This window comes from Sciurus carolinensis, chromosome 3 (assembly GCF_902686445.1).
Source record: "Sciurus carolinensis chromosome 3, mSciCar1.2, whole genome shotgun sequence".
Classification (NCBI taxonomy): Eukaryota; Metazoa; Chordata; class Mammalia; order Rodentia; family Sciuridae; genus Sciurus; species Sciurus carolinensis.
The window spans coordinates 177,252,126-177,274,807 of record NC_062215.1 but is presented as its reverse complement, the minus strand read 5'-3'; the positions used below and the strand labels follow the sequence as shown (position 1 = coordinate 177,274,807).

The window sequence follows — 22,682 nt, the reverse complement described above, 5'->3', positions numbered from 1 at the left end:
CTTGGAATCAGACCAGAGACCCTGCATCTTATAGAAGAAAAAGTAGGTCCAAATCTTCAACTTGTTGCTTAGGATCAGACTTGCTTAACAGGACTCCCATAGCACAAGAAATAAAAGCAAGAATCAATAACTGGGATAGATTCAAACTAAAAAGCTTTCTCTCAGCAAAGGAAACTATCAGCAATGTGAAGAGAGAACCTACAGAGTGGGACAATATCTTTGCCACTCATACTTCAGATAGAGCACTAATTTCCAGAATATATAAAGAACTCAAAAAACCTCTACATGAAGAATACAAATAACCCAATCAACAAATGAGCTAAGGATATGAACAGACGCTTCACAGAAGAAGATCTACAAGCAATCAACAAACATGAAAAAATGTTCACCATCTTTAGTAATAAGAGAAATGCAAATCAAAATCACCCTAAGATTCCATCTCACCCCAATTAGAATGGTGATTATCAAGAATACAAGCAACAATAGGTATTGGCGAGGATGTGGGGAACAAGGTACACTCATACATTGCTGGTGGGGTTGCAAATTAGTACAGCCACTCTGGAAAGCAGTGTGGAGATTCCTTAGAAAACTTGGAATGGACCCACCATTTGACCCAGCTATCCCACTCCTTGGCCTATACCCAAAGGACTTAAAATCAGCATTATTACAGAGATACAGTCACAACGATGTTCATAGCTGCTCAATTCACAATAGCCAGACTGTGGAACCAACCTAGATGCCCTTCAATTGATGAATGGATAAAGAAACTGTGATGTGTATATATATATATATATATATATATATATATATATATACACACACATACATATATATATACACATACAAAATATTACTCAGTAATAAAGAATAATAAAATTACATCATTTGCAGGCAAATGGATGAAATTGGAGACTATCATGCTAAGTGAGATAAACCAATCTCAAAAAACCAAAGGACAAATGATCTCACTGATAAGCGTATGATGATACATAATGAGGGGTGGGAGGGAGGCAAGAAAGGAGGAAGGAGGTACTGTATAGAGGGGAAAGAAGGGTGGGAGGGGTGGGGGGAAGGAAAAAAAAACAGAATGAATCAAACACCATTACCCTATGTAGATGTATGATTACACAAATGGTATGCTGTTACTCCATGTACAAACAGAGAAACAAGATGTACCCCAATTGTTTACAATAAAAGTAAATAAATAAATAAATACAAGAATACTACCCCATTAACAATCACCTAAAAAAATAAAATAAAATACTTGGGAATCAATATAACAAAAGAGGTGAAAGACCTCTGCAATGAAAACTACAGAACACTAAAGAAAGAAATTGAAGACCTTAGAAAGACCTCCCTTGCTCCTAGATAGGCAGAATTAATATTGTCAAAATGGTCATACTACCAAAAGAGTTACACAAATTTAATGCAATTCCTATTAAAATTCCAATGATGGCCTTCATAGAACTAGAAAATGCAATCATGAAATTCATTTGGAAAAATAAGAGACCCAGAATAGCCAAAGCAATCCTTAGCAAGCAAATGAAGTAGGAGTATCATAATACCAGACCTCAAACTGTACTACAAAACTATCATAATAAAAACAGCATGGTATTGGCACTAAAACAGACATGTAGACTAATGGTATAGAATAGAAGACACAGAGACAAACCCACATAAATACAGATATCTCATACTAGACAAAGGTGCCATAAACATTCACTGGAGAAAAGAGAGTCTCTTCAACAAATGGTGCTTGGGAAAATGGAAAGTCACATGTTACAAAATGAAATTAAACCCCTAGCTCTCACCCTGCACGAAACTCAACTAACAGTGGATCAAAGACTTAAACACTAGAACAGAGACCCTGCAACTACTAGAAGAAAAAGTCAGCCCAAATCTTCACCACATCGGCCTAGGATCGGACTTCCTTAACAAGACCTCTAATCACGGAAGTTAAATCAAGAATCAATAAATGTAAAAAGAGAGCCTACGTGCACCATAAACACAAATAACCCAATCAATAAATGGGTTAAGGAACTGAACAGACACTTCACATAAGATATAAAATCAATCAATGAATATATGAAAAAATGTTCAACATCCCTAACAATGAGAGAAATGCAAATCAAAACTACTCTAAGATATCATCTCACTCTAATTAGAATGGCAAATCAAGAATACAAGCAACAATAAATGTTGGCAAGGATGTGGGGAAAAAGTTCACTCATAATTGCTGGTGGGGACTACAAATTGGTGCAACCACTCTGGAAAGCAGTATGGCAGTTCCTCAGAAAACTTGGAATGGAACCATTTGACCCAGTTATCCCACTCCTCAATTTATACCCAAAGGACTTAAAATCAATATACTACAGTGACACAGACACATCAGTGTTTATGGCAGCTCAATTCACCATAGCTAAACTATGGAACCAACCTAGATGCCCTTAAACACACACACACACACACACACACACACACACACACACACACATATATATATATATCATGCTAAGTGAAATAAGCCAAACCCCATAAAACAAAGAAGGAATGTTTTCTCTGATATGCTGATGCTAATTCACAATAACAGGGGGGATAGGGAAGAATAGAGTTACTTTATATTAGGTAGAAGTGAGTGAAAGGAGGGGAAGGGGGATGGGGGAAGGAAGGATCGTAGAGTGAAACAGACATTATTACCTCATGTACATGTATGACTGCATGACCCATGTGATCCTACAATATGTATATTCAGAAAAATTAGAGAATACACTCCATTTATGTATGATCTATCAAAATGTATAAATGCATTCTACTGTCATATACAACTAATTAGAACAAATTTTTTAAATAATTTTTAAAAATTGGGAAAAATGTAGCAGGATATAAAATTAATACCCATAAATCAATTGCATTCCTTTATATCATTGATGAATCAACTGAAAGAGAAATGAGGAAAACTATTCCATTCACAATAGCCTCAAAGAAAATAAAATATTTGGGAATTCAATCTAACAAAAGAGGTGAAAGACCTCTACAATGAAAACTACAGAACACTAAAGAAAGAAATTGAAGAAGACCTTAGGAGATGGAACAATCTCCCATGTTCTTGGATAGGCAGAACTAACATTATCAAAATGGCCACACTACCGAAAGCTCTATACAGATTCAATGCAATTCCTATTAAGATTCTGATGACATTCTTCATAGAAATAGAAAAGCAGTCATGAAATTTATTTGGAAAAATAAGAGGCCCAGAATAGCCAAAGCAATGCTCAGCAAGAAAAATGAAGCAGGAAGCATCACAATACCAGGCTTTAAACTATACGACCGAGCTACAGTAACAGTAATAGCATCGTGCTGGCACCAAAACAGACGTGAAGACCATTTTTCTACATGTGGACATTCAGTTGTCTTAACACCATTTGTTGAAAAGATTATTCTTTTCCCCTTGAATTATCTTGGCATCCTTGTTGAAAATCAATGCATCATAAATGTGAGAATTCATTTCTAGACTCTCAGTTCTATTTCATCAGTCTAAATGTCTGTCCTTATGCAAGGACCACCCTGTCTTGCTTGAGTCCTCCAACTTTGTGATATATATATATATATATATATATATAATTTTGTTGGCTGTTCTGGGCCCCTCACATTTTTGTATGAATTTGGGGACTAGGGCATCAGTCCACCAGAGGGGGAAGAAAGCTAACTGGGCTTACGGAGGAGGTGATGTTGAATCTGTACATAAATTTGGGGAGAATCGCCATCTTTACTGTATAATTCTCCAATCTGTGAACACAGGTGCTTTCCACTTATTGTGACCTTCTCTGATTTCTTTCAACAATTTTTATAGATTTGTACAAAAAAGATTTTTAAAACATTTTTTCATGTGATCATCAACAAGAATCTGAAAGAGAAACAAAGCAAAACCCCAGACAGAACAAAACAAGAGAACTCAACATCACTGAAGGGACGAACCTTCTCCAAGGAGGGGCTGTCGAAGCTCCCAATCTGGTTGCTCAGCTCCTTGCTCAGGCGCAGGCTCCAGCTGGTCCCCCGAGTCGTCTTGAGGGAGAGCCTCAGGAACTGGGGAGGGAGAAGATCAATGGCTGCCAGCCCTGCTCCCGCTGGGCCCTGGGAATGCTGTGTGAGCTCGAGTAATGGCTTGCCCTCTCTGGGCCTCCTTCCCCAAATCTCTACATCTTTCGGTCCATGGAGCCCTGATCCAGCACTGAGGTTTTGTGTCTGTGAGTCTGGGGATGGCTGCAGCTTTGGGGGCTGGCAGGAGGGATGCCAACTGGGTTCTCCCAGGTCTCCCAGTGAGAGTACAGCCAGAGACACTACGTTTTCCAAGTCTTAGGGAGAACGTGTCCTTTGGGGGCCCTAAGCTCCCCACCTGCCAACCCCACCAATGCCCTCCCATTCACCCGCTCTCTCCCCGTCCAGGCCTCTGGAGACGGGTCACCCTTTACCTGAATGAGCTTGTCCTCCCAGGCCTTCTGGTTCCAGGTGAACTCTGTGTGTTCTGTGGGGCGCACAGCTGGTCCCCAGGCTGTCCCCTCTGGGTCAGCATCTGCTTGGCCTCCCAGGCGTCCCAGGCCCTCCACAACCAGCCCTTCGCAGGGTGGGCATTTCCCTCCCCACCTCCCACACTGCTTGGCCAGTTCTCGGGACCACAGTAGCCATAGGAGTCTACCTAGAGCCTGGGTTCCTGGTGTCCAAGCCACGCCACGCGCCCCAGGGCACACGAGGGGCCTCACCTTCCAGATACTGGATCAGCAGGGGTATCTCCTGCTCCCACACGGTGGCCATGGTGGGCACAATGCTGTGGCTCAGGGTCCTCAGGAGGTGGAGCATAGCGACCCCACGGCCCTCCCCCTTGTAGGGCGATGACATCAGCACCTGCAAGATACCAGGACGGAGTGCAGCAGGGCCTGACCCCTCCCTCCCTGTCTTGGCGCTCCTGGTCCTCACGGTAAGTGGAGGTGAAGGTGGGTGGCTTCCAGACAGAGCCCAAGGATCTCCAGGATAGAGGCCCCTACGGAGGATGCTGGTGGGGAGAGGCGGTGAGAGGCAAGGCCCGACCTCCTTATTCACCCCAAGCCTCAGTAGAGCAGGGATTAGCGTCCACCAGACCAAGCCCACCCCAGGGGCAGGAAGGCCATTGATAGTGACCTGGAGATGCCCTGGGCAGAGGGAGCTGGGAGCAGGTCCAGGCCAGGGTGGGCCATCTGAGCACACTGCCCCTGCAACTTCTCCCCAGCGGGGACAGTAGGGGCCTAGGACACTGTCCTGCTAAGTGCCCAGCTCCCTCATTGCACCCTGCCTCCCTCCTGCTCTGGGGCTCAGGGAATGAGGAGCTCAAGAGAAAAGCACCGCAGGGCAGAGCCTTGCAGGCCCGGGCACGAGCAGGCAGCCACTCACCAGGAGCCGGGCCAGCAGCTTCTGAGGTGCGGGCAGGTCCACTGAGGAAGGAGATGCAACCTGAACTGAGGCTTCCCAGCCCATTCCAGGACATGCCCCTGTGCCCAAGGGGAACGTCACCCTGGAAGGGGCTTCCCCAGCATGACTCCATGCAGAAGGGAAACTGGGTCGGCGCAGGGGTTTTCCAGTAAAGACCATCACCCTATCGACTTAGCACGAGGGAAATGTGTGCTAATGTGCCGAGTGCAGGAGGTGCTACATCAGATCGTAGTTGTGGTCTTTGCAATGGACCCCAGACTGGCCACGACGGTGTTTTGTCCCCTACTGTGAACCTCGGCCCCTCTTGAGCCAGCAGTGACTAGAAACCCTGCTCCACTCTCCGGTCCTCTGCAGGCTTTGGGAGTCAATGAGCCCCCGCAAAGCAGACCCACAAACTTGAACGGACAGGCAGGGGAGGGCCCAGGAGAGGACCAGTCCCAGAGTTACAAGTCCCAGAGCCACGAGGAAGACCCGGGGGGCCAGCTAGGCTCACTCAGATCACACTCAGAGGGCAGGCTACGGACCTGAAGGCCTCACTAAATTACCGCCATGGCCAGTCACGGCCGTTCCTGTGAAGCCCCAAGTCCTGAGGGCAGCGCCTGGGCGCTGGAAGCGGGAGGGAGGGGCACAGCGGCAACGTGCAGCAATGGGCGGATTTGCTTTTCTGAGTCTGGTGTCAACGGTGCCCACCCTGGAGTAGACCACCGAGGGGCCAATTTACAGAACTGGCTGGACAACGGCAGTTCCTCTGTCTGACTCAGAGAGGCCAGACGAGCAGAGGCCCAGAAAGACCAGACGGGGGAGCCTGGACAGGAGCCCAGGGAGGGGTCCGAGCGGGTTGTGGGCTGCGGGCATGGGGACGTGAAGAGTGGGCTGCAGGAGCAAGTCCACAGGACTGCGCCTCCTCAGACTCGCGGGTGCGTCCTGGAGGCCTCCAGGAGAAGGGACGTGGGAAGGGCGACCAGGGGCAGGCCGGGCAGCAGGCCCCGGGCTAGCGCAGGGCCACGCTCACCATGCTTGCTCTTGCCAGTCGTGCTGGCTGCCGCATCCTTGCTGTGCAGCTGGCGCTCTGCCAGGTTGGTGAGGCTGATGCAGATGGGGGTCAAGGCCTCCGTGTAGTCGGTCTCCATGATGTAGCACAGGAGCCGCACCCAGAACTCCTGTGGGGGGACCCAGGACGCTGGAGGCATACGCGGCCATCCAAGACTGGTCAGCATCCATGCACAGTGTGGGTCAGCCAGCTGCCCCAGAGCTGGCCCCTGACACCGCTGCAGGATCTGCCTACACTGCCTCCCGCGGCCCCAGCGGGAGTCTCGGTGGCATTCACCCACTGGGGCTGTCATACACCCGGCCAGCCTCATACCAGCCCTAACCCCGTACACCCTCTTTGTCCAGGACCCTTTCCTGATCCCAGTGCCTGCAGAGGTGCATTCTGGGCAGATGACCCAGCTGTGCTTGCTGGTTGTGACAGATTTACAAGGCGACTTGGTTGGGCGAGAGCACCCAGTCACTCAGTCAAGCACTACTCCGGCATTGCCCTGTGATCAAAGTCGGTTTTCTGTGAAGGTCAGCCTTGAGAACATGGGTGGGTCTCACATAGGCCGTTGAAAGACCTCAAGAGCAAAAATCAGAAGTCCCTGAGGAAGAAGAAACTGCCACAGACTTCTACACCCACCCTTGCCTGAGGCCCACCCTGCATGCTTCAGGCCTGCCAGCCCTGGTGGCCTGAGTGGATTCCATGGAATACAGCAGACCACATGCGTCTTCCTCTGGTTGCTTCTCTGGAGAACCCTGTCTGATACAGATTTTGGCTCACTCTTCTCACATGACCACTCAACACTTCCAAGTAATGGGGGTCTCCCTCCACCCTCCACCCTTAGGAGCTTAGGGGGAAGGTGTCGTGCTACGAACTCATGAGCGCAGTGGCGGGACTGTTCCAGCCTACCAGCACTAGCATGTCCCGTTCCTGGGTCCCCAGAAAGGCAGCATGGTAAATGAGAAAGTATATTTTGGTCCCAGCTCCACTGTTTACAAACTGTGAGGCCTTGAGCAAGTTCATGAGTCCCTCTGAGCCTAGTTTCTTCATCGGCAAAATCAGGGAAATAAAATGAGAAACTACCTCACCATCAAATGAGATCATACTTGTGCACACCCACGGTGGTACCTGCTACGTGTAGGTGCACTATGGACTATAGCTATGGTTATTATTGTCATTATTTCTGCAACCAAAATAAGTTGCCACTGGACCAGAAGCATCTGACCTCACTTGGTGAATAATCATCCTCTCCTTGGTGCTTTTATAGTAAATTTTCCCTATCTTGTTGCTATGTCACATTTCATTGCAATTGAAAGTTGACACATTGTTTTTCTATAACCCTGAGCTCCCTGAGATCACACTGAGTCCTCCTAGCATATACCTTCATGTCTTTAGCAGGAACTTGCTAAATGCTCATGGAATGTTTCCGTATACCATACACAAACACACCCACAAAATACCTGGCTCCGGAATTTTTTTTTTTTTTTTTCTTTTGTGGTGCTGGGGATCGAACCTAGGGCCTTGTGCTTGCAAGGCAAGCACTCTATTGACTGAGCTATCTCCCCAGCCTGGAATTGGGTTTTGAAGGAAGAGAGCTCGGGCAAGTGGAAGAGGAAGCCCCCCTGCCCAACACACAGACACGCAGACAGTGAGAACGAAGAGGTGCAAGTGCAGAGCCAGGGCCTCGCCCATCCCTCTCCCAGTCCTCAAGGTGCAGACGGGAGCCATCAGCTCTCCCCAGGGGCCTGCTGGCCAAGGAGTGGACTCACTCACATTGGTCATGCCACTGACAGAAGAGGTTATGATCTTCACAGTGTCCAAGGTGACTTTGTGGACCATCTTCTCTTCCAAGTCCCTCTGATAAAAGCTATCCCGGTGATTTGTCTGGAAGGCAGAACCAAGGGCCCTTGCTGGAGGGCTGGCAGGGGCCTGCCATGGGCTCAGGGGTGGTCTTCTTACTCCCCAGGAGCATCCATCCCAGACACTGATCTCCTGGGTGCTCGTGGCTGTGCCTGGGTCTCTGCCTGGGTCTCTGCCTGGGTGTCTCCTGCTCACACCGGGGCCTGTGGGTTTGCTGCCCACCTATGCACTTGCTTCGTAAACGCGGTATGTAAAGTAGCATTCTGTGCTCAATGCTTTGGAACATTTCCAAAGTCCAGCTGCTCCATGGTGTGTATGAAGGGTCACTCACCAGCTTGTAGGTAGATAGGGTCAGCTGCACAGACACGTACTTCAGGCCCCAGCCTTTGATCCGGTCCTGGTACCCTGACAGAGCCAGCTGGCCAATGATGCGGAGAATAGCCATCCTCACCTGGGGGGACAGGGCCACAGGTTGCCAATGTGGGGAGGGCCCGGGGCAGGAGCCCAGCACCCAGTGCCCAGTCCTGTCGGGTGGGACATCTGGGAACTGGCACTGTTGCAGGCGGGAAGGGGCTTCAGGAGCCACCTGGCTCCTGCCCATCCATCTGCCATCCCTTGCCCCATCTAGGGGACCCACCCGGCTGTGTGTCCCCTTGAGCCGTCCAGAGACATGCACCCACTCCCCCCTCTGACATGTGGTGGCCCATCTTGGGGCCCTTGGGAGGAAAGCCCATCTTTTATCCTGGGCTGTCTGGGCTCCCTCCAGTGGCTCGCTCTGCAGGGGAGAAGGAAAGCCAGCCATTTTCCTCTTGGCAGCCTCCAGGCATTGAAGCCAGCTCCGCTCTGGTCCCTGTTCTGACAGCCGTGTTCCTCCCCCATCTCCCTCAGACCTCTGTGCTGCCCCTTCCTGCCCTGGACACCCCTTCCGGGGACAGGGGTCCCTCCGTCGCTCTGCTCACAGGCAGTGGAGGCTTCCAAGAGCCGCACGGCCACATGGCTGCAGCTGGTGCAGCTCAGCTGGGTTCTCCTCCTCCAACCTGGTGCCCGAGACGCACCCTTGAAAGCCTCTCGGTGACCACCAGGGTTCCCCACGCAGAGCCCGCTCTCCAGCCGCACTGCCCCCGGCCCTACGCAGGCCCGGGTGGGAAGCCAGGTTTCACCCTCCACCCCAGAGAGCTGGCTCCCTGGCAGGGTCCCTCTCTCCCAGGTTCCTGCCCCATTACCTTGGACCGTGCATCAGAGAGGGTGTTCTTGACCACCCGAATGGCCAGGTAGATGGTCCTAATATTCATTTTGGGGTCTGAAAAAGGAAGACTGGTCTGGAGGTCTGTGGCTCCGGGAGAGGACGGGTGGCCTGTCCCCGCCACCTCCCAAGGACACCCTCTTAGAACGTCTCCAGCCAGGCTCCCTCGGGTACAGCACCTCCTCATGACCTCACAGCACCACCTCCCCTCAGGCCCAGGAGCCACTGCTTCACTCCTCGTCCCCTTGGCTACTGCTTGGCCTAGGCCTCCCTTGACCCCAGTGCCCTCTCCTTGAAGGCGAGGTCTCCACTCAAGAGCTAGAAGCCTGCACTGAATCCCTGCAGCTGGGCACACAGAGCTTCACATCTGAGTGGAGAGTGAGGACCCTGGTGCCAGGCTGCCCGGCTTCAACCCTGCCTCCAACACATTCCAGCTGTGTGACCTCGGGTGAATTGCTGAACCGCTCTGTGCCTGTTTCCTCCCCTGGAAAATGTGAATGAGAATAGTGCATCCCTCACAGAACCACTCTGAGAAGTAAGTGAGTTAACACTGTGCCCAGCACACCGTCCGGGCTCTGTGGTGTTTGCTAGTCAAAAAACTGACACCCAAATAAAGAAGGAAGAAGATTAAGTGAGGCAGGAAAGGGAAGGTTCTGGAAAGGAAGTACAATAAAAAGTTTAAGGCTTAGTGTTACCAAGTCCGCACTGGGGTAGGAAAAGAGGAAATGAGGACAGGTGGAAGGCGGCAGGCAACCATGGCCTTAGAGAGAAAGGCACAGTTTAGAATTTTTACCTCTAAGATGGAAACCCTGTCTATCCTGAAAATGAAAATGGTTTATGTCCATTGCACAATTAAAATAAAAGATAACCACTCTCAACAGGTGTAGTGTGCTCTTCTCAACCAGTTCACGCACAAGCACGATTTCCTTCGTGTAACTGAGCTCCCAGCACATACCCTGCCCTGTACTGTAATGCTGTACTTAACACAGACAGAGCAACTTTCCCATGGAAAAGTACGGATCAATTACACTTTTTAGGGGTTGTATAACATTCCATTATGACAATACACTATTATTTATTCCACAAATTCCCTATAGAAAAACATTTAGGCTGTTTCAAAGTTTTGCTTTAAGCACAATGTTTTACATGGACATTTATGCCAAATCACCTTTGGCAATTATTTCCTTCACATAATTGACAAAAAATTGGATTATTGAACCCAAGGTTTGACCCCTATCCAATTGAGCACCCAGAGTTATCTATCGATTTAAATCTCTATTGATGGAGTATGAGGAGCTGGTTTCCTGCAGGCCTAAGCCAGGAATGAGAAAAGGAAAGCTTCCAGTCTACATCTAGCCCGACATCTGCTTTTGTAAATAAAGTTTTATTGGAACACGGCCAGCTCAGCAGTCTACAGCTGCTTTAACTCTATAATGGCAGAGCTAAGAAACACTCACTGACACGGCCTGCAAAACTAAGAAGGCCTTTGCTATTTGACCTTTTGCAGAAATGGCTAGGCCAACTCTAGATGTCGTCTTTAGCATCTCTGTCCACAGGCAGGGTAAACAGAATCTCACTGTTACTTAAATTTGCATTTCTTTAAGAGAGAAGGTTTACTGTGGGTGAAGGCGCCTCATGTCTAGTTGCCTAATCTGTGCACTACACAAAGACATGCAGCTTTAAGACAAGTGGGAGCTGCCCATGTTCTTCTAACCATTAAGAACCTGCAAGGCACACACTGTCAAAGAGGGAACTTGTTCAAATTCAAAGGTGCCACGTGAGTAGGGAATTGGTCAGGAGATCCATTACCCTTGATACAAAGGCCAGGTTTAGAGTTTGGGCTCAGGGATTAGGCAGAGGTTAAGGTTAGGCGTTGAGTTCGTGTGCCTTTAGGGTTATGCCTACATGGTCTAGTTAAATCATGCATCTGCCCTTTGGTTCCATTTTAAAGGTCAATAGCAGGATTCAGACTCAAAGGGCCAGGGGTGGGAGGGCGGGCCAGAGTGCTGGTTATGGGGCAGCATGAGAAGACACACAGCATCGAGAGATGGGGCTCCCATGGCCCTCGGCAGCGGCCTAGCTGCCCACTGATGCTCACCATCGGCACTCACCACGGCCCGGATCAGGGTCAGTGTCCCCACGCGGATGGCCTCCTTACCCACCTCCATCTGGCTGAAGAAGAACTTCATCAGCTCCTTGGGGTAGGAGCGAGCTGCGGGGTGGAAGAAGCCCCTTCATCACTCCCTCTGGCCTTGCTCGGAGGGTCTGGGACCCTTGGGGCTCCCGCAGACCTGCGGGCAGGGGCGGGCCTGTGGCTGGGCCTCACCGAGAGCTATGAAGCAGTGCACGATCTCCATCAGGTTCTGGCTGCTGTACTGATGCTGGGCTGGAGCCTTGGTGCACACCTGGGTACGGGGGTGCAGGCAGGGCGGGGGAGAGTTCAGTGGCAGGAGACACAGGGCGGCCTGGCCTGTGCCCCACAGGATGCAGGAGGCTCAAGAGCAAGCCAGGGCCAGGCCACCTCCTGAGCTGCTTCCTCCCAAACACCCTGAGGACACAGCTGAGCTTGCCGGCCTCACCTGGACATGCAGCTCCGTGAAAATGGGGTTTAGCTGCATTTGGGGGATGGGGGTGTTGGTGACAACCGACACTTCCAGAATCTGTCTCAAGACCTGCAATGGATGGACAAATGGTTGCAGGTAGCCTTCTACCAACTCAGAGTGGACTCTTGCCACTCAGTGGGTCCTTGACTGGCACCAGCCTCCCCTGGCAGCTGGTCAGAAACACAGACTCGCTGGGTCCAGCTCCGTAATCCCCAGAGGCCCAGGTGACTCCCCGGTGCCCCTGGCAGGCACGGCGAAGTTCGGGAGTGCTGTACACATTCTGAGCACGGCACCCAGGCCCGCTCATCTTTCTTTTGCCAGAATGATCTGTGAGTGGCTCCCCATTTCCGTCACTTCCATTCCTGCTTCTTGCTCTTGCAGCTAAATGCCAGCCTTGTTTATGGATGAATGGCTCCTCTGCAGCAGCCATCAGCTCAGACCACCCCTCCCCAGGGAACCCTGCAGCATCTTCGTCTCCCAGGCTAAAAGATGCTGCGGGCTGAAGGCTGTCCTCCCAAAATCCAAGTCCACCTGGAACTTCAGAATCTGACCTTATTTAGAAATAGGGCCTGTGCAGACCCTATTGAGTCAAGGATCCCAAGACCCTTGTGGTTCCTAATTACAACAGCCCTAAAACTCTGACACACAGGCCACGACCTCCCTCTGGCCTCTAAGACCCTCCAGGGTCTGGTCCCTTTGGCCTGGAATGACAAAGTTCATTTCCCACAAACCCCCAGCGCCCAGCTTCTCAGCCCCTTGTAGGTACCGATGTTGGGTCTGCTGATATGATGTAGATGCATCTGCGTCCCCACCTTCCACCCAGATGGCCCCGACACTTGGGAAGCCCGAGCCCCCCGAGCCCTCACCTGGGTGATGAAGACGGCCTCCAGGCTGCCCTGGTACTCTGCCAGCAGCAGCGGGATGTAGTCGTACACCTGCTCCCGCAACTCGTCACTGGGCAGCAGGAGGCTCAGCATGGGCTTCAGGGACTTGATGACCCCCATCTTCACCTGCCCGGGGAATGGGGTCCCAGGAGCCCCGGCTAGGCCAGCGGTCTCAGCCCACCCACAGACTCCAAGGACACAGAAGGGAATGGACCTGAGAGAGTGGAGCCAAGGTCCCACGGAGGCACAGCCTGGCCACACTCCCCCGGGGTCCCACCTCCGAGCCAGGTCACCACAGGTGGGTACGAAACCTCGGTGTACCTGAGTCTCCTCACTGAAACAGTCCTACTCTGTAGGGTCAGCGTGGAAATAGTTCCTCTAGACAAGACACTCAGAGGACACCCAGTACGCAGCGCCCCAAGCAAGGGGCCACGTCTGACGTCCACCGGGGCCTTTACCAGGGTCCAGCTCATGAAGCAGGCCAGGGACCTCCCCATTGCTGGCTCTGCCCTTCGGCAGGTCACAGGTTCTCCAGGGTCCTGGGAATGAGGCTAGCTCGGTGGTCCCTCAGCACTTCCCAGCCCCCCAGTCTGCCAAGTGTGGAGAGGGGAGCCGGTGCCCCTAGAAGGGCGCTCACCTCGGGGTTGTGGTGCCTCAGCCACACGGTCACGAAATAGCGATACATGGGGAACAGCTTCAGGGCAAACTGCTCCTCGGTCATCACGGGGTACGTGCTGTCCTCCAGGTGCTTCAGGTAGAACTGCACAGTCTCACAGAAGGTCTCCATGGCTACCAGTGGCAGGAGGCGGCGGATGAGGCCAGAGGGGCCGGAAGAGGAGCCACGCCTCCCTAGCCCACCAGCTCTGGGTTGCTGAGCCCCTCCCTGCTCCCCCCCCCCGCTCTGACTCCCACACCCTGGGGGCTCCTCTGCAGAACGGCAAACACACTTGGCCCTGTTTTTCTTGGTCATCAAGAGATAGATGTTGGGTGATCAGTGCTCGGGGCAAGCGGGTCAGATTGAAACCGCATCAAAGACGTGCCTGAGTTCAACCTAAGGGAGCCGTTTCCCTGACCTCCCTCCTTTGAATGGACCCCCTCCTCTGGCCTCCTGAAATGCTGAGCTAGAGCCAGCTACACCGAGTCACGGTGATGGCCTCTACCCACCACACCATGGCCTTCTAAAGGTCACCCACACGTCTCAGTCAGGGGAGCCGGTCAGAGGCCAAACAAAGCAGGAGATTGAGCAAATGTCTGGGAGCAAATGAAGACCACAGTCTTGCTCACCGATCCCTCTGCCGTCTCCCCACCCTGCTCTCCCTCTCCCTGGCCCTGAGCAGGGCCGACCCACAGGCCCACGTGGACACTCACCGCTACATATCACCTGGCGCATCCTGGCATCGTTGGCAAGCCTCAGCATGGTGAATATGGTAGCCAGAGTGATACCCATGTACGGCATGAACTCGAACACTGCGGGGGCAGAGCCACCGGGTCACTGCAGGCGGAGCAAGGCCAGGTGGAGCGCAAGAGCCCACTGCTGACCAGCTCCAGGCCCTGGTGGTCCAGATCCGGGGAACCCTCTCCCTCCTGGGGCCACAGGACAGAGTGTGGGAGTCCATGCTGCACAAAAGGTGTGGGCTAGAAGTGGCAGAAGGAGAAAGGAGGCAGGCAAGAGAAGGGGAGCGAGGAGACCTGGAGGACAGAGGAGGCCCAGAGAGGCTGGGTGCGAAGCACCACGGGGAAGCAGCAGACAAAAGTGGGGAGCAGAGACTTGCAGGCCTGGCTCCCCACCCAGAGTCCCCTGGGTGTGAGGGTCCGGGGGAGGGGCTTCCTTTCTGCATGAATGATGGCAGACCAGAGAGGAACTGAGCAAGAGCAGGAGACCAGCAGAAGAGGGGAGCACGCAGAGGAAGAGGAGAGAGACGGAGGAAAGGGGAACTGGCGACCGCCCGTCCTCCTGCAGGCCGTTGGTCCCTCCCTGCAACGGAGGGACCGCCTTCCACCCGCACTGAGCATGCCCGCCAGCTCCTTCAGAGCTTGTGACAGCAAGGATCATACGTTTACAATGATGAAGTAATGAAGCCTCCATCCCAGGCCGGCTCCCGTTCTCCGCACCTTGGGCAGCAGTGTCCACGGACCGAAGCCCCCTGGCCCAGCAGGCCCTCCTGCTGCAGGCCTCCTCCCTCTCCCTCCCACGGGCCTCCATGTCCAGCACGCCAGGCAACTCCTGCACCTTCTCCAGCCTCGTCCAGTGTCCCCTCACCGCAAGTACACGCAGTTGGTGCTTTGGCCCTTCCTGAATTTCGGATGGTCCTGACTTGCAAGGATGCGTGATTTTGACTTCACAGTGGTGCAAAAGTGATACACACTCAGGAGAAGCTGCACTTCCAGTTTTGAACGAGGACCTTCTCCTAGGCTAGTGGTGTGTGGCAATGCTCTCTTGTAATGCTGGGCAGTTGCTGGCCACTAGCAGCCCCAGTCGGCCCCATTGCCACCGGGGGAAACAAGCCAGCTCCACGATGCCCTGGCTGCTAAGCCATGGTGCTCGGGAGCTGGGTGAATCGAACTTGTTTTTGACTCAGGACGTGGTCCTCCTGGGGTGGGTCTGTGGGACGGGCCCCCTCGGAAGGGGAGGAGCACATGCACTCTCCTCCCTCTGGCCTCCGACTCCACCCTCTCCTTTTCCTCCTAGTTCTCTTAGGATTCCTCTAGGGCCTCTCCAAGCTGGGCTCCTCCAGGCTGGGTCCTTGTCCCCAGTTCTTCCCTCTCTACCTTCACGGCCTGGGTCCCAATGGCTTTGAATACCACCTACCATCACAGGCTGCTGGGAACAAAGACCGAGGCCAGACCTGCCTCTGCACTGTGCGTCCAGAGGTCAGCTGCCCACGTGGCCTCTCTGGAGACAGCTCACAAACCGCACTCCTCTGTCGGAGCCCTCAAGCTCTCTTCCAGAGCCTCCCGCCTCGGGAAGCGGACCAGCAGACGCGCTGGGCTCCTCCGGGCCTCCTCTTCCCACTCGATGGCAAGTCCCACCTGCTAGCGCCCACCGCTCACCAGGGCAGCCCGGCCCAGCCACCTGCACTCCTAGTACACACCTCCAGCTCTTCTCCAGACACCCCAGCCATCATGGTCATTTTGGAGCCCAAATTTCATCAGACAACAGCTGCTCAGAATCCTTCCGAAGCTTTCCAGGGCCCCCAGATAAAGCCAGACTTCACCACAGCGACCAGGCCCTGCCCACCTCCCCACGCCTCCGCGCCAGCCCCAGCCACCTCTCGGCTCTTCAGAGAAATCAGGTTCTTCCCTGTCTCAGGGACTTTGCAGTAGCACTCGTATCCACATGGAATCTTCTCCCCCATCCTGTTTTTCACTCAGATGTCATCCGCTCATCCTTCAGGTCTCTGCCTAAGGATGGCTTCCTCACCACAGCCCTACAGAGAGGAGGAGCCCTTGCCCTGGTCTCTAGCAGCCACTAGGCTATTCTCTTCATACCCACCAGCTCGTGTTACAGGGTGTTGGCTTGTTTATGGCCACTTCTGACGGTAAGGGCCACGTGTGTTTTATTGCAGCCCAAGACCCACAGGGGGATGAAAGGAGAGGGCAGGAGAGAGAAAGGAAAGAGAAAGAGGAAAGGAGATGGGAAGACAAAAAACAATGCAGGGAGAGGAGAAGGGGGGCAGGGATCAGGCGAAAATGAGGGGCTGAGATAGGGAATCCTGAAAGCTGAGAGAGACAGAGACACGGAGAGGAGAAGGCGCGGAAAGAGAAGACGAACAAGGAGCGTGGAGACCAAGGCTGAGGCAGGCACAGACGGAGACGGGAGGCAAAGACCGGAGGGTGCACCGGGCGGGGCTCAGAGCCTACCGTTGCCATTGGCCAGCTTGGCCAAGGTGACCACGACAAACTCGTCAGTGAGATTGAGGGGCTTAAGGTGGTGCTGCAGCTCGTACATGACCAGGCTGAAGTGGTTTCGGGACAAAGCCACCAGAGTGTCACTGGCCACCTCTGCCTTTGTGTAGCCCTCCACCTGCAGGGACAGGAGAGGTGCCACCACTGGTTGGGACTTCATTACCCCTGTATCCCCACACCCTCTCCATCTCCCTGGCTCCCTGAGGCTCAGCCTTCCCCTGCCCCGTGAAGTGACTGCCCCAGGCCTTGGGCATCCCATCCCGGGCCCACCAGAGGCCGGGCTCCTGGGCCGGCTACCTCTGAGATCTCCCGCATCTCCTTCGAGGCGACAGCAACCAGCCTCTGCACACACTGCTCCTCCAGCTCCCCCTCCTGCTGAATGATTTCCTGAAGGATGTTGTAAATGTTGATCTTGCGCTGGGTAGAAATCTGGGAGAGAAATATGGCAGGTGGGAGGGCCCCTGGCTGGACCGTGCCCTGTCCCCGCGCTGTGTGTCCCCTTCCTCGCCCTCCCTCTGTCCTCTGTCAGAAGCCCGCCGGAGAAGGCGACCGACCGCCATTCTCCAATCACCCATCTCAGATCTCCACTCCTCCCACCACCCTCCTGCTCATCCACCTGGCCCTGTCAACATGATCTGCACCTGGCTTCTCTCCTCCCCAATCAATATTCCCAAGGCAGGTGTCAAATGGTTCACACACAAGGTCCTCCACACACCTCGTACCACCCTCTTCAAAGCCCCAAAATAGCCCTTCACCCTGGGAGGGAGCACTGGAGACCCAGAAACTTGTCTCTTCCTGTCTTTTTTTTCTTTTTTCGTACTAGGGATTGAACCCAGGACCCTTAACCACTGAACCACATCCCTGGCCCTTTTTTATATTTTATTTAGACAGGGTCTCTCCAAGTTGCTTAAGGCTTCACTACGTTGCTGAGGCTGGCTTTGAACTTGCCATTCTCCTGCCTCAGCCTCCTGAGCCACTGGGATTACAGGCATGTGCCACTATGCCCGGCTTTTCTTCTCTTTTGATTCCTACTTGGGCAACATTGACCAACATTTAAAATAACCTGACTTAGGATGGGATTGGATAGTTGGATTGTGCACAAGGCCCTACCTAGACAGTCATGTAAGGGTGACTTTCACTTAATCAGATAGGAAAAGTCACTCTTAAGGAGCGAGAGTTCTGGAGAAATGCCTACTGCCTCAAGTGTAGAAAGTCCAGAAATCTCAGAAAATTTGGGGACCTCAAGAAGAGGAATTCACTCAAATTTCTAAGTTCTTCTGGTGAAATTCAGCACAAAGTCTTGGCCTTGATTTCCTAGTCTTGGGGTAGCAACTAACAGAGTTTCTTAAAATTCCAATCAGCAATAGCTTTGGGAAGGTACCTGGACAGGTATTAGGGGTGTGGATTGAGTAGCTACTCAATACTGCACATCTCTAGACCAGGGCTTTCATTATTATTGGTAGTAGTAGCGGTAGCAGTAGTATCCCCTAAGGAGACTTTTAAGATATTTTCCCCAAATGCTCTCCCAACAAAACTTCAATAGCACAGTGCTATTCACTTGTCTATGCTTCATATATAAAATGTAGGACTTCCTTCATCCCAGTGAGAACACTGTGGGCAATATCACACCATGGAGAATGCATGCTCTAAGTTTTTAAAGAAAGTTCCAGGAGGCCCATCTACTCTATATAAATAGCCAGGCAAGTGATAGCAAGACCAGCCTTCTTTTGTGATCAAGAATCGCTAGAGTAGTTCTTACTGCCCCAGGTGTGCAGCATGGAGCAGAGACAGGAGATTGGGAGTGCCTGCCGTCAGCATGAAAATTCCCAGAAGGCACCTGAACCAGAGAGATTGAATTAGACACAAAGAACATTCCGGCTCTGGATCCCAAGGGAGAGAGCTACCTTTGGTGCTGGTAGTACAGTGGCCACACTGGAGCATCTGTACTGGAGCAGACACCCAGAATTCAGCATTCATAGAAGTGAAGCTGAAACCTGTGGAGGTTCCATCCTTCTTCCCTAGAAGTGGATTTTATCAGAGACCCTAGAGATCTAGACATCCTGCAGAGTTGGACATCTCCCCAGCAATAGGGGTTTGTGTCAACTCTCAAACTCCCACTGAGAATTCCAAAGTTCATTCAAGACTGAACCCCAAGGGAGCGGGGAATGGCGGAATGAAGCGGACATCACTTTCCTGAGTTCGTATGTGAACACAGGACCAGGTGACTCCACATCACGTACACCCTCAAGAATGGAATGTTGCACTCCAAGTACGTATGATTTGCCAAAATATTCTCTACTGTCATGTATAACTGGAAAGAACAAATTTTTAAAAAGACTTTTGTTTTAAAAAAAGACTAAACCCCAATTACTGAAATCTCCAACTTAGAACTCTGCACCATCTCCACCACAGAAAGGCACATTTGTCAAGACCCAAATTGTACTGACCCCGTCATGTACCAGATGACTAGATCTGAGATCTACCACAACCAGCCATGGCTCCTGTCACAAAGCCTGGAAGCTAAGCAAGGAGCACAAGTGCATTGGGTTTAACAGCCCCCAACGCGCAAGCCAAGGGTCACAGAGCCAAAAACAAACATGAAGATGGAAAATCCATTCTGGCCAACAGTTTTCACCTCAATGGAAATCAGCCCTTTATTTCTCAGCAAGAATTGTTTTTTCTTTTTTTCCTACCTTTTTTCCTCATTTCTTTTTCTCCTTTTTGCCATACTCACACTTTTAATCTATTTTTCATTCTTCTTTGTAAATTTTAAATATGTAAAATTCTTTTTTAAAAATCACTTCATCATATTGTATTACTTTTTACTTTTCTCCATTATTCATGATTTTGTGCATGGGGGAGGTGTGTACTTACTGCATGCATAGCTTCAAAAATCATATGAAGATTTTTATAATTTTATTTCCACATTAATTACTTCCTTCCACACTTGTTTACTATTTAGCCTTGATTTGTCTTAGGTGGGATTCAGTTACCTGCAGGTGTGAGTTGATCTGATCTGACAGTTGCTGGTTTGTTTGTACCAGAGGGAAGTTCTCCCCCTCTTATCTCCACTTCTTCACTCTGTTCCCCCAATAACAGCCAAATTTTCCTATTCCCACTTCTTCTCTTTCTTTATTACTTTAGGTTAATCTTTTATATTTTCTTCTTTGTAGCCAGCATCTGATACCTCCCTTCTGCCTCTCCTCTGATTGCTTTTTAAATATATTTTAAACTTACTTCCACCATCTCACCTATTTTCCCTTTACATAAGAAACCATGATCCCACCAAATAATGGAATTATATAGTTTATGTAATTCACCCCATTCATGTTGACATGATTATTAATATGGTGGACAACATAGTAAACACCTGATAAATGCCTGATCTAGTTGATAGCTTTGTATTGCAAATACTGATGTTAAATGCTAACCCCCACCATTCCTATATAGGTGGTAATTAATTTTACATAAGTCAATGTAGACACTGGACATTTATCTTAAAACTATATATCTATTACTGACATCAATGCTATCCCTGGCTCCCCTTCCCTGTAAGAGGGGGTGGAAAGTGATTAGACTACTTCAAGATTACAGAGTAGAGACTGCTGCTGAGAACTACTCACAATCCAAATAATAGTGACTCTCACCCCACACATGATCTAGCCCCACCTGCACTTAAACATTACTTCAACTCATAGAACTGGGGAGATGAAACCCTCAAACCCCAAACCAGGCCCCAAGGAGGAACAACCAGAGGGGAACTTCAGGACCACCCATCAACATTTACTCATATATCAAAAGAAACAGAAAGAAATCCTAGAATAGAAGAACTACACATGTAAGGACACAGTTATAAAAAGTAAGGGGAATCCAACTCTGATGCACAAGCACAGGACCTCTGAAAACTGAGGAACAAGCAAAAAAATCTCCCCTCCAAAAAAATTCATATCCCACAGATATGGAAGTAGATGAAATTCTACAGAACTATTATTAAAAATTGATTCTTGAAATGTTCAATAAACTAAAAGAAGACCCAAAGAATTAAGAGAGAAAAGTCAAGATATGAAAGACCATTTCAATAAAGAAATAGGATTGTTGAAAATAAACCAATTAGAACTCCTAAAAATGAAAGACACAATGAATCAAATTTAAAAATTGACTTGAAAACATCACCAACAGATTAGATTGTATAGGAAGGACAGTAGAGTGAAACACACATTACCTCATGTGCATATATGACTTCATGACCGATGTGACCCTACAATATGTACTATCAGAAAAATGAGAAATTACACTTTATTTATGTATGATTTATCAAAATGTATAAATGCATCCTGTTGTCATGTACAACTAATTAGAACAAATTTTTTTAAATTAAAAAAAAAAGAAAAAGAAAATACTACTTTAGCCCTTAAAGACAGATCCCCAGGCCTTGAAGACAGAATACATGAACTTGAGTACACAGAATACAATAAAGTGGAAAAATAGTAGAACATGATCAGAATGTACCAGAACTTTGGGACAACAACAAGAGACCAAACCTGAGAATCATCGTGATAGAAGAAAACATGGCGATACAAACTAAAGACATTAAGGACATTTTCAACAAGACAGTCACAGAAGAATTTCCCCATACCAGAAGTGAGATAAACATCCACACACAAGACCCTAAATAGACCTGATCAGAAGAGAGATTCTCAAGACACATCATAATAAAAATGCCTAACATAGAAAATAAGGAAAGAATATTAAAGCTGCAAGAGAGAAACATCAGGTCACATTAAGAGGCAAACCAATCAATAAGGTTCACTTCTGACTTATCAACTCAGACACTAAAACCAAGAAGGGCCCGGAATGTGATATTTCAAGCTCTAAAAGAAAACAATCTTGTCAACCAAGATTACTGTATCCAGAAAAGCTCTCTTTCATTTTTGATGAGGAAATAAAAACCTTCTAGGAAAAGGATAAACTAAAAGAATATATGACAGCCAAGGGAGCACTACAAAAAATTCTCAAAAATAAATTACACACAGAGGAATCCCCCCCAAAAATCCCAAAACTCCCAAATAAATGAAGATCAATAGAAGACTAATCATCTAAACAAGAATCAAGATAGAATTAAATATAACAAAAAATTAAAATGGCAGCAAACCTTAACACATATCCACAATAACACTGAATATAAATGGTCTAAATTCTACAATTAAAAGACATAGATTAAAAGAATGGATCAAAAACAAGATCCAGTTATAACCTGTTTGCAAGAGAATCATCTTATAGGCAAAGATACTGATAAACTGAAGATAAAAGGCTGGGGGGGGGTAAATCCATGCAAATGGACTCTGAAAACAAACAGGAGTGGCTACTCATATATCTGACAAAGATAATTTCAAGCAAAAATTAATCAAAAGAGACAAAGAAGGTCATTACATCCTAGTAAAGGAAACAATCCACAAAGAAGATATAACAATAGTAAATATATATGCCCCAAATGTCAACACACCCAGTTATATTTTAAAAAAATACTCCTTGATATTAAATCCTCGACAGACCGCCCATGTAATAATAATGTGTGATTTTAACACACCCTTATCACCAATAGACAGGTCATCAAGTCATGAAACCAATAAAGATATGTATAACCTAAATAATAGTATAAATCAAATGGATTTAATAGACATCTACAGAAT

General features: G+C 49.6%; 1 protein-coding gene across 1 annotated transcript in view; it reads right to left on the bottom strand.

The window, feature by feature from the left end:
• Mroh2a (maestro heat like repeat family member 2A) overlaps positions 1–14,622 on the bottom strand; it is a 43,446-nt gene extending 28,824 nt beyond the window's left edge. The window contains exons 1-14 of the mRNA XM_047545098.1: positions 14,455–14,622; positions 13,724–13,875; positions 13,069–13,212; positions 12,179–12,271; positions 11,926–12,004; positions 11,698–11,811; positions 9,580–9,656; positions 8,688–8,807; positions 8,270–8,380; positions 6,473–6,620; positions 5,422–5,462; positions 4,758–4,899; positions 4,470–4,522; positions 3,976–4,083 (exon numbers count right to left, since the gene is read on the bottom strand). Coding sequence (XP_047401054.1) covers positions 3,976–4,083; positions 4,470–4,522; positions 4,758–4,899; positions 5,422–5,462; positions 6,473–6,620; positions 8,270–8,380; positions 8,688–8,807; positions 9,580–9,656; positions 11,698–11,811; positions 11,926–12,004; positions 12,179–12,271; positions 13,069–13,212; positions 13,724–13,875; positions 14,455–14,542 — 1,470 coding nt within the window. The 5' untranslated portion in view covers positions 14,543–14,622. The remainder of the gene's footprint in view (positions 1–3,975; positions 4,084–4,469; positions 4,523–4,757; positions 4,900–5,421; positions 5,463–6,472; positions 6,621–8,269; positions 8,381–8,687; positions 8,808–9,579; positions 9,657–11,697; positions 11,812–11,925; positions 12,005–12,178; positions 12,272–13,068; positions 13,213–13,723; positions 13,876–14,454) is intronic.
• Positions 14,623–22,682: the final 8,060 nt, after the last annotated feature.